The sequence below is a fragment of the Maniola jurtina genome, chromosome 3 (genome assembly GCF_905333055.1).
Source record: "Maniola jurtina chromosome 3, ilManJurt1.1, whole genome shotgun sequence".
Taxonomy (NCBI): domain Eukaryota; kingdom Metazoa; phylum Arthropoda; class Insecta; order Lepidoptera; family Nymphalidae; genus Maniola; species Maniola jurtina.
In genome coordinates this window covers 12,197,691-12,216,837 of record NC_060031.1, presented here as the reverse complement: position 1 = coordinate 12,216,837, position 19,147 = coordinate 12,197,691, and the positions used below count along the sequence as shown (strand labels likewise).

The 19,147-nt window shown below is 35.7% G+C and overlaps 1 protein-coding gene across 2 annotated transcripts in view; it reads left to right on the top strand.

Moving 5' to 3' along the window:
- The window catches only part of LOC123879619 (laccase-2-like), a 50,520-nt gene that overhangs the window by 9,885 nt on the left and 21,488 nt on the right, over positions 1-19,147 (top strand). For both annotated transcript variants that reach the window (XR_006799047.1, XM_045927421.1), the window contains exon 4: positions 10,387-10,566. Coding sequence is in view for 1 of the 2 variants with exons in the window: in XM_045927421.1 (XP_045783377.1) it covers positions 10,387-10,566 (180 nt within the window). In the remaining variant the exon portion in view is untranslated. The remainder of the gene's footprint in view (positions 1-10,386; positions 10,567-19,147) is intronic.

The window sequence follows — 19,147 nt, the reverse complement described above, 5'->3', positions numbered from 1 at the left end:
TAGATACTCCAAATGATACTACGGTGAAGTTATAAGTGTCAATAGATTGCTCAGTGTCAAATCTAAAAAGAATTCTTTGAAAAGCGTGATGCGCGGGCGTTAAATTTAATTGAAAATAATGTTTTTCAATATCTGCGGTTACTGCGATTGAGAATAAGCGTAAATTTATTAAGAGTTCAAATATGTTATTTTGTAAGTTAGGACCTACATATAATAAATCGTTAAGCGATTTTCCGGAGGTAGTTCGACTTGAAGCGTTTAGAACGATACGAGTTTTCGAAGTCTGCTTATCAGGGCGATAAACAGCTCTGTGCGGAATATAATAACAATTTATATCGCGTGAAGGGTTGTCTACTTTCGTAAGATAACCTTTGTCTATGTATGACTGAATGGTTGCGTTATAATCTTTACGAAGAGCGGGATTAGCGTTTAATTTCTTCTCTAATTGAAGAAAGCGGAGTTTGGCGATCGAGTATGAGTCACCGAGTTTAGCGGGATCATCTTTAAAGGGTAAGTGAACAGTATATCGGCCTGTTTCATCGCGTGAGTAAGTATCTTTAAAGATGCGTTCACATGCCTCATCATCTGGGCTTATGTGAATTTTATTAGGTACATTTTCTAATGACCAAAAGCGTTCAGTAATTTCATCAAGTGACGGAGAGTCTGTGTGACATAAAAAAGTTTTAAAATCGTTTGAGCGGTGAGTCGAGTTGTGAGCTGCGCAGTCTGCTCTCCCCATCAGTATGTAGCCTAGCGTGCTTTGAACCGCGACTACAGACGAACGAGGCGAGACCACTCTGTCACACCCAAGCAAGAAGGGGAACAGTTCATTACCGATTAGGCAATCGATCGGCCCTGGAGTATGATAATCGTCGTCAGCCAATGGCAATGCGTGTAAATGAGTTAACTGGGAAACATCGATACGAGCGTTTGGTAAGTGGTCGGTAATTGTGTCTATCACCCTAGCGGTAATAGTATAAGAACAGCGTGAGTCAAAGCGAGAATAAATTTTAAATGTTACAAATCCCAGTGATGTGCTTTCTGTTTGACCAATGCCTTTTACAACTGACGGAGCGAATTTAATTTTCAAATTTAAGCGTTGACAACATTCTTTTGATATAAAATTAGTCATTGAACCTGTATCTAAAAATAAACGGATAGCGTATTGCGTATTGTTACTACATACATTTACTTTCGCGGTAGGTAAAAGTACAGTTGTATCTTGTGAATAATTGCGTGAAGAGGTAGTCACCGAAAGTGCTAATTCTGTAGGATTGGTTGGCGGAGCGTGAGGTGCGGGAGGTGGTGCTGTAATCTTTGGCAAATCACTAGATTTATCATTCTGCGGTGGCATCTGTATCGGAGTGTTATTGTTGTTAGCACCATAGCGGTTCGGTGAGTAAGCGGTGGCATGTGACTGTGAGGTCCCGGGTTCATACCTAGGCTTAGAAAAAGAGCTACATAACAGACTGTGATGTGAGCTAGATGCACAGTTCCCACATCGACCCTGGCTCTTACAGCGGAATTTTAAATGAAATCCTAGGCAGAACTCACAAAATCTATTTTTTCTCACTATGTCTAGCTTAGTTTTAGCGTCTTGATTTTTAAAAACCTCACACTTGTAAAGCGGATGAGCGTCTTGATTTTTACAGATTATGCACTTACGTTGAGTATTTTGAGAATTTAAATTATAATTATTGTTGTTGCTGACTGTACTAGTATAAGTCTGAGTTTGCGATTTAGGTTTATATGAATTAGGTTTTTTATTTGGAGTGTGAGTATTAACTTGAGCGGAGCGTAAAGTTTGTATTTTTAATTGTTCTTTTAAGAAATTATTTAAATCGGAAAAAGTAGGTATTTTAATGTGTTTATGATTTTGTTCAAATAATGTGACAACATCTTTACTTAACTTTGAGAGTGCTATGTGCGTAATCATAAAGTCTGATAAATCTGGTATTTCTAGGCGTTGCAGTGCCGCTTGCGCGGAGCAAAATTGATCAACAAAAGATTCGAGCGGTTGATTTTGTTTGCAATTTAAAATCGTATCTATGTGTTGAGTAGCTTGCACTCTAGTATCTTGATATTTCTCTAATAATGCGTTCCATATAATAAGATAATTCTCCGAAGTAGGTGGTATACCAGAACAAACCAAAAGCGCCTTATCAGTCAAGCAACTAACTAAGTATTGGACTTTCTGTACGTCAGTGAGTCTATTGTTGTTATGTATTAAGTTTAAAAAGTTTTCGTAAAAGACAGTCCATTTTGACGGACAGCCATCAAATGTTTTTAAATTCAGTGGAGGTAATTTTTTATTTAACAAACTGTATTGGTTGTCAAACTGTGACACAGCGGATTCACTTTTAATTTCATTTAGAGTATATTGAATTTGACAGTATAATGTGTCAAATGCGCCTAGCGGGGCATAGTTCGGCGTATAAACAGGGTCATGTTTCAAATAGGCTGAAATTAAATCGTCTATAACTATCGCGAAATCTTGACGTAATTTTTCTAAACTTTGAACGCGAGACAAGAAATTCGTTTTGTTCACAGGATCACTCACCTTCAGACTTAAATCATATATTTGTTGAATTGATAAAAACAAGAATTCTTTCTTAGCCTCTAATCTAACAATAGTTTCGTTAGATTTCGACATTCTGATTTCTGATATGCGATAATAAACGTTATTTCAAGCGAATAAGACTCAATACAGGCGAATAATTATTTCGATATAATTTTTATAATGAGTTTGTTGTAGGTAGATATAAAAAGTTTTAATCTTTAAATATTGAAAAATATACATAAATAATTATATATAATGCGTTAATATAATGTAATGCGTGGATCTAAACATAAATATGCGTAATTATATAAGATTTTTGTATATTTTTGTTAGCGGCGGTACCTATGTTCCGAACGTAATTCTATTGCAATGAATATTGAAATATACAATAAATAGCGTGTTTAGTGTTGAATTATATATGAATACGATTCTAGGAAGAGAAATTGGATACGGTGCGATAGGACCAGAGAAAATGTAGGATAAATACCTGGATTTAGGCAGGATAGGTCACCGGTGGTTTGGAGTCTTCCCTTTCTCGTATTCCGTGGATAGTTTCTTCGAAGCACAGATTCGCAGAACACTTCACTTAATTTTAAAGTTTATGTGATTTAACTTATTTATTTAGCGTAGCGTTTTTACAGTTTAATAGCGGGTTTTGCGTGATTAATTTAGCGTTATATGAGTTTTTTACACAAGCGGCGCGTGGCGTTTTGTACAGCGGGCGTCACGCAGTTAGCGGGTTTCAGACTCGACGTGCGTAAACGCCGGTTCAAAGGTAACTGACAGGAGCGGGGTGTGAGAGCGGGTAATAGGATGGAATTTTATGTGTGCGTGAGTGTTTGTATGTGTGTATGTATGATAGCGTAATTAAATATATAATAATAACTTAAGTAACTAGAGGGCGCTTACAGTGTTTTTGGTTTTTGAAGTCGGTTTTATTTTTCTTTTGAAATTTTTTTATATCAGAATTGGTTAAGCGGATACGTCGAAAAACTTAACAAACTAAGATATACTTTCACATTCATAATATTTGTTTGGATTAGTCCATAGTTTTTTTTTTTGTAGTAGGTAATGTAAGCCTCAATAAAAATTGAGGTTGGTCGGTTTAATTTCACTGGACGGTTGAGAGATGATAGCACTGACTCTGTTAATTATACCTACCATTCATTTTCTGAGTCTCAAAATAATAAAGAACTCTTGGAATATATTGAAAACCATTAACCTTAAACGCATGCGTTAGGAAGAGCGTATAGGTATCACTATTTTTTACAACCTCTATCAATTACAGCAGAAAAAATTGAACGATCTTGAACTCACATTTACGAATCGTGAATTACATTTTAAATCTAAAACTTCAAAAAATTACTTATTTTGCTTTTCCTCAAAGTCAATGCTATTTGAAACAAATTCCTATGCCTATATTTTTATTTCTATAAAATATATGAGCTTTATCCTCTACTTGTTCACTGACTACATAAGGCACTCCGCCCACGTCCGACAATCGTTGGGCGATTTTTGGTCGGTAAAAATTGACATAATGCAATGTTGAAACGCACACGTCATACAAAAATCGGTCAAAAAATCTATAATAAAAGTCGGTGGCCCGATTATATCGGACCTACAATAAGTCTGACGTGGGCGGAGCGCCTAAATGTGTATAACGCCTCTAAAATCCATTTGTGTACCTACCGTGGTCTTTTGCTTTGAATTTACTTTCAGCTCGATTTGTATCTTCATAACGTCAGCCTCCTATACGGCAGGTCGGAGGTTAGATGCTGGGTACGCACGCACCTCTTAATTTTTTGGATGCGTAAACATCACTTGCTTTAACGGTGAAGGAAAACATCGTGAGGAAACATGCATGCCTGAGAGTTTTCCATAATGTTCTCAAAGGAGTTTGGAGTTAGACAATTTTGACCCCAATTAAATTGGCATTAGAAGTTAACCGGTCCAGTGTGGCTACTCAGTTTAACGCGTTGATTATCGCGATAATTATGGCGTTGTTGGGCACTGACGTTAACTTTAGTGTGGCCTTACTTGTATCACTGATATTAATAAACTTGAAAAAAAAAGCGCTATCTACATCTACTTAATTTTAGATTGTATGTATTAAAGCTAATAACACGGTACATTAAAGCGGGCATACCTACTCGTAAAGAAAGCAAAGTAATGAGTCGAGAGATAATATCGGCACTCGCGCTGGTGCAACCGCAGTAATAGCACTTGATTGCCCCACGATGTCTCTACGTTTCGTAACACCATCGATTGCTAAAGAAGTAAAGTCACTTTTTATGGGCCCCATATACAAGGCGACTTGTGGTCACAATCGAAATCCGTCGTTTTTATAAAGAGACAGATTTTTTTATATTCTTCTTTCTTATTTTCTATTTTATGTTATCCATTGAGGAGTTCTGTTCTCCATCTCCAAATATATTCATCAGATCTTCACCACCAAAATTCCAGCAATACCTAATAATATTATAAAGAGATAAATTTGTAAGTTTGGATGTGGTAGGTAATCTCCGAAACTACTAATCAGATTTCAAAAATTCTATCACTATTTAGTAATAGTTAGCTAAATTATTATTATCCCCAAGTTCTTGGCTATGAGTTATATATTTATCGCACGCGAAGTCGTGGAGAAAAGTAAGTGATTAATTATAAAGAATATTTTCTTCCATAATCTTCATACTCTCAAACGATGAAACACGCGGTTGGAGTCGCGGGCAACAGCTAGTTGTTAATAAATTTCTATCACTAACAGCTCCACTGCTGTGTTAATTTCCAAGTGAAATAATATTGAGATGGTAATTCGGTTTATTCCACTTTGGTTATATGATGTCACCCAGGCATATTCAAGCTTTATTCCTTTACTTCAAACTTGGACAAGAATTACTTATTACTGCCTACATCCATGAATTTTTCTAATATAATTTTATTCAGAAAGTAATAATACAGATTTTCACAAATGTTAAAAATGTTTTTCTAATATTAAATGTAACAGTTTGTTTGTATACATGATGAATAATACGCATAAAACATAAGCATTTGACAGGCGAAAGTACCACAATTAGATTAGGACAAATCTGCCCCTTATAAATATGTATGAATGGTAATAAAGGGCCCGGACGAGCGTTCAATGCATATTGAGGTATCTGCGATACCTTGGATCGGTTTGGATTTAACGTAAATCACTTTACTCATGAAATTAATGAAATATAGGTATGGGGATTGGATTAGATTCAAAATTGATCGGTTGCCGCGCATAAGATGATATGGAATACTACCGGATACCCGGCGTGTCCTAATACCAAAAAAAAGCGGCCAAGTGCGAGTCAGACTCGCGCACTGAGGGTTCCGTACTCGGGTATTTTTCATCAACATTTTCGGGGGTTAAAAATTGAATACGACAAGCTCCGATCCGCACTACGAATTTTATTTTATTTTTATTTGATGAGAAGTTAGTCTAAATTATTATTTTCTAGTTTTAAAATTAAACAGGTTCGAAGATTTGTATGTATTTCTTTGTGGCCATGTAGCTTTAAAATGATGGAATTAATAAGTATTTTAATGATATCTGGGAAACAACAGATACAGATACTTAGATACTAGAATGTGTTACTGTTTACTTGGTTAATATTCAAATTACAACGAAACTACGTTTGTATGAAGCTCATTACAAATGCACTTCTCTAATGACCGCACACTTGAAGCCTCCTTACCAGACCCAGACTTGACATCATGATACCTCTCGTTTACAAAACCATAGCGCTAACCATTGAGCCATGACAAAGGAGGGAACGATATAACTTGTGATATAACTACATAATTAACAAACAAACCGACTAACTTATAGACGAAAATAAAGAGAAAATAGTAGTTTAGTTTACTTCTATATAACTTCAACTTAATTAAGCAACAGTTTATTAATTAACAAGCTGCTGTGCTTTTGAGTGTATAGAGCGCTAACACACTGGGACACCATAGCGACGTTGCCGGCTATATATTCAAACAATTCGTATTGAAATGTTAAAGTTAAAGTTAACTCACTTGGCTACGTTTGGTGCCGTCGCCATTTTGGAAGCGTAGCCACAACTGACCGGCCCCTACGTGAATATTCTGGCGACCTGGTGACGCGTAGCCAAGTTGCCAGTATTTTGTATATAAGTAAGTTGCGCCTACCTAACTCAGTGGCCAATGGTTCACCAGGATGATGGACACCCACGTGTTTGTGTTCGCTACTGTTGTGTTATGCTCAATGACCTTTTGGTTATGCTATTTATTTGGCTACGGTAGGTAGCCAGTGGTAACCATGGCTACGTAGTCAGTGACGTCACCATGGCGTTCCAGTGTGTTAGGGCTCTTATTTGTAGCGAGAGACTTGCTAGTGAAACAACCAGACGAGAGTTCAAAAGCATCAAGTTGCACACTCATGGTAACCCGTAGTTTCTTGTTATCACAGTGCAATTAGCAAAGACTAAGTTTATGAGTCTCGGATTTCGGAATCTGTACTTGTGTGTCTCGGGACAAGCATAGGTAAAATTAAACTTTTAGTTAGATTTTTACTTGTCATTTATTTTAATTTATGACTGTTTATAACCTCCGACCCAAAAAGAGGGGTGTTATAAGTTTGACGCGTGTATCTGTGTATCTGTCCGTGGCATCGTAGCTCCTAAACTAATGAACCGATTTTAATTTAGTTTTTTTTGAAAGGTGGCTTGATCGAGAGTGTTCTTAGCTATAATCCAAGAAAATCGGTTCAGACGTTTGAAAGTTATCAGCTCTTTTGTAGTTATTGTAACCTTCACTTGTCGGGGGTGTTATAAATTTTTAATTTACACTTGTACTTACCATGAATAGAGCCAGATTTTATTTAAATGTGCATTTATTTATCTTTGCATTACATTTTTCACAGGTGCTTTTCACCTGTTGTAGGCTGGTAATTTCGGTTTTTCCAATTCAATTACTTAATAGGTATATAGAGGTTTATCGTGGAAATGAAATTGGACCTTCATGAATATTTATTTACGTAGCTTGCAAAAGAAAAGGAAATAGGAAATACATTATTGAGGAAAACTGTTCTCCGTAATTTCTTGTATCGTTTCTTGTTACTTGATCGATTTAATGAGACGTTGTCACAGTAATAAATATTATAATACGGCTAAAATTAATATAGAATATATAGATATATAGAACATCCATACTAATATTATAAATGCGAAAGTGTGTCTGTCTGTCTGTCTGCTACCTTTTCACGCCTAACAGTTTAACCGATTTTGACGAAATTTGGTACAGAGTTAGTTTATATCCCGGGGACGGACATAGGCTTTTTTTATCCCGGAAAACCAAAGAGTTCCCACGAGATTTCTAAAGACCCATCCGCTGAACCGATTTGTATGGAATTTGGTACCGAGGTAGCTTACGTCCATGTTGTTGACATAAATAACTTTTTATCCTGGAAAACCAAACAGTTCCCACGGGATCTTCAAAAACTTAAATCCACGCGGACGAAGTCGCGGGCATCCTCTAGTAGGTAATATAATCAAGAAGGGTCACTGGTAGAGTTCTCCTAAAGAGATAAGTGCTTCCCTGTCCACTTTTTCTTTCCTTTTCTCTTTATTGTTATAACTTTCTGGTACAAATAAAAAAAAGAAATACTTATAATAATTTTATTTGCAAATGTATCTAAGCCTAGTTGCTTCGAACTATTCCGTCGTCAGGCTTCTCACGGCCATTTCTTCATAGTACTAATACTAGAACATTTACCTATATTATGCGAATATTAAGTTTTTCATCAAGTAATCCGTGCTTGGCTAGCGTGGTGAACTGTGGCCAAACCATTCTCATTCTGAGAGGAGATCTGTGCTCAGTAGTGAGCCGGCGGTGGTTGATAATGATGATGATGATAGATATTTATACATCGTCGACATTTATTTTTTAATAATTAATTATTGTTCATGATATAAGTTTTAACTAAACTAATGAACAATGTAGCGTCGCAAAGCTAGTGAAATACGGTTTAATATAGCTATAATACTGCATCCAGTTAGCTATCGCAGGTGTCTCACTTAGGGTCTATTCACATTTACCGACTTGATTCGCCTTTCATATTATATTTTGTCACTAGACTGTTTTATGTTTCCTCGTAAAATGCCTAATGAATAGACAAAATCTGCATCCGATATTAATTAATATAAGTCTCTTTATTATTGTTTATAACGAACTAACAAAAGCATGTTATATAAGTATGTACTATATAATATGACATAGGTACTAGCGGCCTATAGCCAAATATATAAATCCTCTTGGGAATATCGGAAAATCCAACCTTATTCATTGTCTACGTTATAAAGAGAACCTCTGAGCATTTCAGTTTTCTAGGCCCAAGGGGTTAGGCTGGGCGTTGATGAGTCAGTCAGTGAGCCGGGACGTTTTTAAAATTACTTAGGATACTCAGAAGACGTATGGAATAAATAGACTTAGGTAGATATCTAGTCGTAATATTGATCAAGTAAGGCAGTATCAAGTTGGTAGGGACCCTGACCTAAGTCAGTTATTTAAAACAGTTAACAAATGGCATCTTAATCTATTTTTAATGCTTGCGGAATTTTGTAGTAAGACCCAACAACAGAACACTGTTTTAATGCGCCATTAATAACAGCACTGTTTCTATACCATTTGCGAAGTTGTGTAAGCTGTAAACTTTAATTATTCTCCCCTTTAGAATAGTTACTTACGAGGATAATGTAAATAGACATATTTGCAATACATAGCATTACAGTTTAATTTACTGTGCTTTGGAATTCGTTTCGACAGACAATATCAATTATTATTGGCACAAAAGTTGTTTAATTATAACCTAAACCTTACCACATTATAACCTAAAAGGCAAATAGTATAGTTACAAAATAATACTATAATTATAAATAGAAAATATGGTATATGGTACATACATACGTATACATAAAGCGCAATGTGGACGGTCCCTTATGAAGTGGTTTAGACAATCTATTTGCTGCAGTAGACGTACTTACAGTGTTTAGCCATTTGCGGATAGTGCTATAAACTTATATTATCCCTTTCTAACCTAGAGCTGTTTAGTGGGTAGTAAAGTAAGATCTTTGTAAAGTGACTACTCGGTTTAAACTTAAAATTACTAAAATGTATACAAAGACTAGTGACTTGCCCGCGTGGATTAACAGCGCGTTCACACAGCCTGCGTAAGCGTACACGTACTACGTAAACTGTATGAAACATGGTATACCGCAACGCAAGGCGTGAACGTTCACGTAGACGTAATGCGTGTAGTTATGTCTACGGATTCACGCGCGTCTCTACACACGCGCCACGTGTACGTGCTGCATACGCAATTGGTGTGAATCGGCCTTTAGGTAGGTTTTTAGAATTCCCGTGAAAATTCTTTGATTTTCTGTTTATCTGAATCGATTTTGATAAAATATCAATGTTATAGGCATTCAACTTCAGAAATTTTGACTGCAATTTTCTTACAATATCTTAAAAAACTTAAGAAGATCTAACTAAAATGTAATAGTTGGCGGATATTTAAAGCTGACAAAGATCTGAACTTTTGAATTAAGTACCTACCTACTTATACCAGCTCAGTTCAAAAGTACTACTTTTTATACCCTGTTTACTATATCCCATTTCTGGTAAAAAATCATTCGCAGATTTACATGTAATTCAATTTGATTGGACAATTTTTTTTTTTTTTTTGGTTTGTATTAGTTATCTTCTTTTTTTTCTCTCATCTGGCTTTACATAGATTAGTTAGTTATGTTTATAACGGAGTAAATTTTGTTCCACAGAAAGCTGGGGTCAGACTGACGGGCACCGCTTCACGTACCCCGCGTCGCCACTACTGACGCAAGGCGCTGATGTGACTCCTGAATCGATGTGCCCTAAGGAGTCTGGACTTGGCGAGGAGTGTGTTCATGTCAAACATGTGCCTCTTCACTCCACTGTGGAACTCGTCATGTTGGATCAGGGTAATTTTTTTTTTAATAATAAAATAGCCAGAAACCAGGCGAATCACCTGATGTTAAGTGATTACCGTGGCCCATGAACATTTGCAGCACCAGAGGTGCCCCGATGCATTGCCGGCCTTTCAGGAATTTGTCCTCCCCTTGAATAGCCCCACGTTGTAATCTAGTGGGAACACTGCCGATGGGAGTTGGTTCCACAGTTTGCATGTGCGTGGAAAAAAGGATCTGGCACAACGGGCGGTCGCAGTGCACCAGGCAAGGTACCCAGATGGTTAGGGTGAAATTGATTGCGGTGGTAAATAACTTAACTGTCATTTTTTCAAAAAAAACTTCAGACGCAGCTAGGGCGACCGACTAGTTTAATAACTTTATTAACTTAATGCGTCCTTAGTGTTTGCCGAATTTATTAGCACACGGGTGTCGAAAGCTTTCCCAACATTTGCTTTGGACAGAGGCGTGGGAATTTCGTAAATGTTTGCTTTCGTCTATTGATGCAAACACATTTATGTAAATATGTAAGTTAATCAAACATTTAGCTTATATATTACGTTTTATTTTTAACCCCCGACCCAAAAAGAGGGGTGTTATAAGTTTGACGTGTGTATCTGTGTATCTGTGTGTCTGTGTATCTGTGTATCTGTCTGTGGCATCGTAGCGCCTAAACGAATGAACCGATTTTAATTTACTTTTTTTTGTTTGAAAGGTGGCTTGATGGAGAGTGTTCTTAGCTATAATCTAAAAAAATTGGTTCAGCCGTTTAAGAGTTATCAGCTCTTTTCTAGTTTTCTTGTAGAAAAGAAGGTTAGATAACCGTTAGGTTCATAAATTATTATGTCAATAGACAAATGTCAAGCTGTCAAGATGGACGTTGCCATAATTATTTATTTGAAAATGATGTTTTGGAAAACTCAAATACTTTGGATCGTCGGGGGTGTTATAAATTTTTAATTTACACTTGTTCATCCATTATCCATGTCCACTGCTCACATAGGACTCATTGAGGATTCCACACGCCACGGTCCTCCTAAATTCAGCGGCTTCATTGCGATTGGTTTGATGTTGTCTGTTCTAATGAGGGGTCTGCCAACGCTGTGCCTTTCATCGTGGCGCGAGGTCGTCATTTTAGCACCTTAGGATACATTCATTACAATATACCTTAGCTATTATACAGTGCCTACTGTCTAAAGGGCTTTGAATATTAGCTTTATCTGGTCTACCTATTTTTATTAGGCAGAAAAAAGCCTTTTCACTTGTCTGACCCCAGTGTTTAGGCTGTGCGTTGATAGAATAAAATCTAACAATAAATATATAAATCAGGACAAGTTTTTTGTATGATGAATAGATTGGAATTAAGTAAGCGCAGGCTGTTCGCTAAGAAATATCATATAAAACTTGTACATACATACCTACTATAATAAAAATAGATATACCTACCTAACTTATTTAAGACCAACTTAACTTACTTAATTAACAATTCCTTGGAGATGAATACAATATGTTAAAAGTTGGTTAAAAGCAAGATGGCACTACCACGTAGCAAATGAGTTTGCGCTTTCGCTTAAATAAAGTGTAGTGTTCCTTTGCGAATAAGATTCCTCTTAAGCTTAAGAGATTTAACTTTCCTTGGAAAGCTGGGTATAACATATGTCTTCCACTTAAGCTAAGACTCATCAAAGACTTGAATGATACTTGAAGAGGCGCATATTTTATTGTAATACCTGCGTACATTGTACATTTGCGTAATTCGCGTGCGCATGTACAAATAGGCAATGTGTAATGCGCCTAATATTTCTTATTTTTAAATCCTCTTTGATTCTACATCATATAATCCTCCTTAATATCATAATTTATTATAATATTATAGTCAGTAACAGCCGATATAAAAAGTTGATAGGAAGATTTTTATTCAGCCCATCACGCAGAAAAACTTAACGAATTTAATATATTAAATGTACGAGTAGCAAAGTGTCTAATAAAACTGACGTATTTTTTGACTATATAAACCTTTGATAAAACCTGTTTTATGTAAAATTAAAACCAGTACGGTAAAATAAATAACAAAAATCTCCGTCGAAAGATTATATTAATTATGTATTATTATCAGCGTAACACAAAAAAAAATATACTTTTAGGTAATTTCCTAATCGTAAAGATTACGGAACTTAAACGGTAGTTTTACCTTTAGGTAATTTCAACTACCTAGTCGTAAAAACCACTTAAAAGCTCGTCTGTGAGCTGCCTATTCTAGACAAACCGACTCTTAAGTCAACGGAAGGTGTTTAAATCATGTTTAAACTTTAAATAAATATTCACATACTTACTTAGTACAAATGAAAACAACGCCAGCAGAGTTCAGAAATCGCTAGAAATGGATAGGAAACGCGTTAAATATGTTTACATTCTTGCGAGTGCGAGGTTCCGGTGCCTTATACGGATACAGGAAATTTACTAATATTTATTGCCGTTCCGAAAGGTGAACACAGGCTGCTTTGAGATTTCTAGACTAGATTTAAGCTGTTTACAGATGAACCGACTTGTCCGAGTCATGGTTGAATCCGGAACCATAACATTGGTATAGTAATTTTGGAAGACCACATTAAAATAACTAGACTCTAACTAGATTTTTGTGTAAAAATATGTACATAGGTAGTTTCTAACTTACACAAGCTCAAGTTTTCCATACAAATCTTTGAAACTTCATACAAATCTATTAAAATAAGATCAAACTTCCTTTGTATGGGGCGCGCTCGGGAGCTTTCGAAGGAGTTTTCCCACTTTTAGGTGGGAGTTTTGAAAGCTTATTTTGAGGGTTCAATAGTAAGCATTTGCTTTTATGAAGAGGTTACAATATTCAGAGTATATAGTTACAAATTCAGTAGTTGTATTGTTAGTAAAAATCACACTAATATTATAAAGTCAAAAGTTTGTATGTGTGTGTGCGTGTGTGTGTGTGTGTATGTTTGTTACTCCTTCACGCAAAAACTACTGGACGGATTTGGCTGAAATTTGGAATGGAGATAGATAATATCCTGGATTAGCACATAGGCTACTTTTTATCCCGGAAAATCAAAGAGTTCCCACGGGATTTCGAAAAATCTAAATCCACGCGGGCGAAGCCGCGGGCATCCTCTAGTTAGTAATAAAATGTCGCTGGCAAATATTAGTATAGATAAAAATAAATTGAAGTTATATTCATAGAGTAATAAAATTCGTATAAGCTTCATGAGGGATGGGCTATTTGGAAGCCAATCAAATATCAAAGTAATCAATATCAACCCGCTCGAAAAGGGTTTAGATATCCAATCTCGGTGAAACACTCATAAAAGTAAATTAACAGGCCTCTGAGGTAAATAGCGGCATAAACATCTACGTTTATTATTATTACTTAGACTAAGTATTAACAGGGCGCTCTCCGTCACTTACTCCATACAACCGTAGTCCTAATTTCGTTTGAATATCAAGCAACCAAAGTCCATGAAATTTTGCAGACATTCTAGAAACTAATATCTGTGCCTGTGGTGTTTTAGATTTTTCTAAAAATATGTAGTTTTAAAATTACAAGGGCTCAAAGATTTGTATGTGAATTTTTAAAACCGCGTAACTTTGAAACCGAATATTTTAACGGAAATCTGGAAAACAATAAGCATAAATTTTAGTTTCTAGAATATGTCTGCAAAATTTCATGAACTTTGGTTGCATAATATTCAAATGAAATTGGAACTACGTTTGTATGGAGCGAGTGACGGAGAGACCCCTCTTAAACATTCACATTGGCTTTTAGTACGAAGTCTCGTGTAGAATAGATTCACTTAATAATGCGAAATTCTGGGGTATTTTGTACAGGGCTAAACCGCATAGGATGAACGCGTTTTGGTATGTATATTAAACTTAAATAAGCTGTATTATAGTTCGGTTGCTTTCTCTACAAAGCGTTTGGTTAAAATATTAGCAAAGTTTCAAGGAAAATAATATTGAGGTGGGTATCTGCTAGGTATATTGGTATCTTTTTTCTTCTGCTTAAATTTCGAATACGCTGTCTACGGCTGTGTGAACACATTTTGCTTTTTTAATACCTGGGAGGATTTTACCTCATGAGTAGGTATGTTAGTACAACCTTAACAGGGCTCTCTCCGTCACTCGTTTCATACAATCGTAGTTCCAATTTCATTTGAATATTAAGCAACCAAAGTCCATGAAATTTTGCAGAGATATTCTAGAAACTAATATCTGTGTCTGTGGTGTTTTAGATTTTTCTAAAAATATGTAGTTTTAAGATTACAGGGGCTCAAAGATTTGTATGAAATTTGTTAAGACTGCGTAACTTTGAAACCGAATATTTTAACAGAAATCTGGAAAATCACAGACATAGATATTATTTTCTAGAATATGTCTGCATTTCATGGACTTTGGTTGCTTAGTATTCAAATGAAATTGGAACTACGATTGTATGAAACGAGTGACGGAGAGAGCCCTCTTAACTAAATAAAACACCCATCCATGCCATTTCATTTTTTTTTAATACATTGTAGGATTTAATCTCTTAAGTATGTTGATATAATATTATCTAAACAAAACACCCATTCATGCCATTTTGTTTTTTTTAAATGCATGGTACGATTTAATCTCTTAAGTATGTTGTTACAATCTTAACTAAATAAAACACGCATTCAAGCCTATATGAGTACTTATTCATTTTGTTTATGCTTATAAACTAAGAGCACGTTACCAATTGCACAAAGTTTCTTATATCAGTTTAGTAAATTCATTTTACGATATTGTATACTTAACCTAAAAAAATTCAATTATTTAAGTACCTATAGAATGAGTCTATAAAAAATAATATTTATGCTACATTTAAAAAAATAGTTGTACAATAATTTCTTCTTACCAAATGGTAAATTCTGCCTGCCAATCCGCACTCGGGACAGCCAGTGTGGTGGACTATGGCATAAAATATTTTTATTATGTGAGAAAACTTCATATTATAAAAGGAGAAGCTAAGTGACTGATATTCTATCAACGCAAAGTTCAAACTACTGGACGGATCGGGCTGAAAATTGGCATGCAGATAGCTAATTATGACGTAGACATCCGCTTAGAAAGGCTTCTTGAAAATTAAACCACTCAGGAGTTTTAAATTGGTGCTGTCCACGCGGACGAAGTCGCGGGCATAAACTAGTGTTAAATAATTCTATTTAACATGTACAATTGGTCATCCGTCCAGCGGGTTGGAGGTCTGAAGAAGGTAGCGAGGAGCGGGTGGATGAGAAAGGCGGAGGACCGTGTTTGGTGGCGCACTCTTGGAAAGGCCTATGTCCAGCAGTGGACGCTACAGGCATCTAGAATGGAAAAATGTAAAATTGGATGAAAGGCTTTGAGAAAATTGCGCACCAGCTCTGGAACTATCAAATAATGTTTGACAAGTAGGTATGACAGCCAATCACGATCATCAATCGGTTACTTTCTCAAGACGTTGATTGCAACATTATTTATGTGGTACACAAATCACGTGACTCTCGTTTCGATCTTGGAGTTATTGAATTCTGAAGACCTGTCACTAAATGTAGGTTTATGGGGTAGCTGATAAATGCAAAAGATAAGAAATGTTAAGGACTAAAGCCGGCACTAGACGATACTGACGCTTCGTCCGCTTCGTACTGTGCTGTGAAATGGCAATCCAGCCGTACCCTCCCCTATTGCCATTTACACACTGGTTCGGAATGCCCTCCCTACCGAACCAAGAACCCGCAAGAGGAACTTTCAAATAAAATCAATTTACAGTATTACGTCTGTTGGCGCTAGCTCAGATCGCGCCAACAGATACCTACATTTTGTGATCTCAGGATTTTAATTTTATTATTATTTAATAGTAGTGAAATAAAACATAACTTACTCATAATTAATGCTGTATTTCTTATACTTTACCACTTGTCTTTACAATTTGCCACTTTAACACTTAACACTCGACAATATTCCACTTCACACCTTCTCGATTGGAGTACAAAAATACACTGACTGCGCGGGCTGGCCCGACTCTCGTTATATATAGTAATTTGGTCAGTGTTGCTGGTAATAAACAGTATTTTAGCCAGTGTTGCTAGCAATAGTAATTTGGTCAGTGTTGCTGATAATAAACAGTATTTTAGCCAGTGTTGCTAGCAATAGTAATTTGGTCAGTGTTGCTGATAATAAACAGTATTTTAGCCAGTGTTGCTAACAGTCGGCCATCCAAATTGGGTCGTCGACCTCGAGCGACAAGCAACAGAACATGGCAGATTTACGTTATTGTGTCACTAATAATTTCTAACTTTCTATAAATATAATTAATAATTTCAAATAAACAAATTCTATTTTAAGTATTTACGTAATCATGGACCATGGTTGTCCTCGAAATAAATATTGGACCAGGTTGTCCAATGTTAAATGCTAAGACCAACGTTGTTCGTATGCCACCAGGCCTCTAATTAATAATTTCAAATTAACAAATTCTATCTTAACTATAAACATAGTCACAGACCATGGTGGTCCTTAAAATAAATATTGGACCAGGGTTGTCCCAGCATATTTTATTCTAGGACCAGGGCTGTCCCTTAAAGGGTGATTCAGAAATATTTTCGTTTCTGTTTTGTCTGTAGTCTGTCATACGCAGGTTACAAGAGGGTGAGGAAAGGTCTACAGGTTTTTTTTTTTTTTTTACAAGGATCAGGATTTTTTTTAAATACTGGGCGTCTCAATAAAATATTTTAATTTAATGTTGGTAAAAAAAATGTTCTAAGTGAAAATTCAATTGGGTCCACAAGAGGGGACTGGAAAAACAATGCCGGCCAAAAAAAACCGGGTTGCATAAGAACTTCAAGAACGGGGAAAACCGTCTACTATATGTCCATCTGTCTCAGCTAATATAAGACTATAATGCGTTTGGTCCCAAAAACTCTAAATTTGAATAAATTACAGTTCTGCCGATTATTACAAGGCATTACACTTGCATCCTAATAAAGCTGTTGCCGTACAGGAAATAAATCCCGATAACCCTGTCAACTGACTCGAATTCTACAGTAAGAGCGTAATTGAGACGACGTTAATTAGCCACCGAGGAGTCCAGGGTTAACCCTCACTGACTTTTTCTTATGAGGCTATCTGGAAAGGCAAATTTACGATCCGTTACTGCAAAGTTAATTTTGATGATTGAAATTTTAGCTCCAGATTAAGCGAATTTAAAGTTAGTGATTGCCATTTAAAAATGGTTGTTTTCCATTGATAAAAATCTAGTTCTTTCTCTTTTATTTGGTGTTACATTTATAAAATTTAACAAAACTTTAATCTTATTGTCATTTATTTCCAACACGAAAATATTTTTGAATGACCCTTTTATTTTCATTTAGGACCAGGGTTGTCCATAACCTATAACCATATCCATTAGTTACTTAGCATTTTATATGATTGTGAACTATCTTTTGTATGCAATTACTATCCGATTCGAATGAAATCGATTACGTTTTAATTGTTAATTCATCAACTGTTGTGATATTTATTTCAATTAGATGTTTAGCCAATTACGGGTCCCTTTCTGAGGATTCACTGGAAGACATTAAGCAGTGTTCATGTGGTCTATTGAAAATAGCTTCACTACTGTCCTGCGACATATGCAATCTATCATATATCCTAAATAACAATATGAGACTGTTCCGTTGAGGACTGTCCTACCATGACTGGTATACGATTGTAATGTGCAACACTTTGAACAGTTCTACTTTTGTTTCGTCAACTTTAATACAAACGCAGTGCTTTTACAACACACCAGCGTATAACCTAGCGTATGGTACTATGCTAGAAGAAATGTGCCTAACGCATTGGTTTAGTAGTCTACGACAATCTTCGCATTATTAACTTTCTAATGACACTGATTTTAGGCTCATTGGTTGGATGGTTTCAAAGTCTGTAACGGGCATATATAACACTTTTTTCTTGTGTTTAATATTATTTGCATAAGGATGTACAAACAACAAAAGTTTGCAAGGCATACCAACACGCATCCACGTGTGATATTACCAACGATATAACTGTAAATTCCTTAACCCGCACATATAAGTGAAACTTATACGTAAAAGTATATAATACACATCTCACGCATTTAGCATAAGAAGTGAGCTGCCCTCAACCAATAATATAAACTTATTATAAGCGTCACTCAGAAAAGCAGGTATTATTTAAATACTATCGAATTATCGAAATGTCCTCCCAAAACCTACGTAAACACAGGTTCAATGCGAAGAGTTTATTCAAGAGTTTTAATTTTTAAAAATTAATGGCAAAATTAATAATTTAATTAGAGCGTGATTGCTATCACAACATCTAATTATCCAGTTCACAATACAAATACCGAAAATATGCGATATCGCTCCGAATCTCAGATGGAGACTAAACTAAAACCTTCAAAACTCCCATGTTTATGAAAGTTCTTTGTTTAAAGTTTATGTTGTTGGCCTTCTAGTAATAGATTGTATGAGATCGAATAAGCCAAATATCGATTTTATCTAACTACCTTCATCAGATAAATTTATAATTTTATATTATTTTGACAATT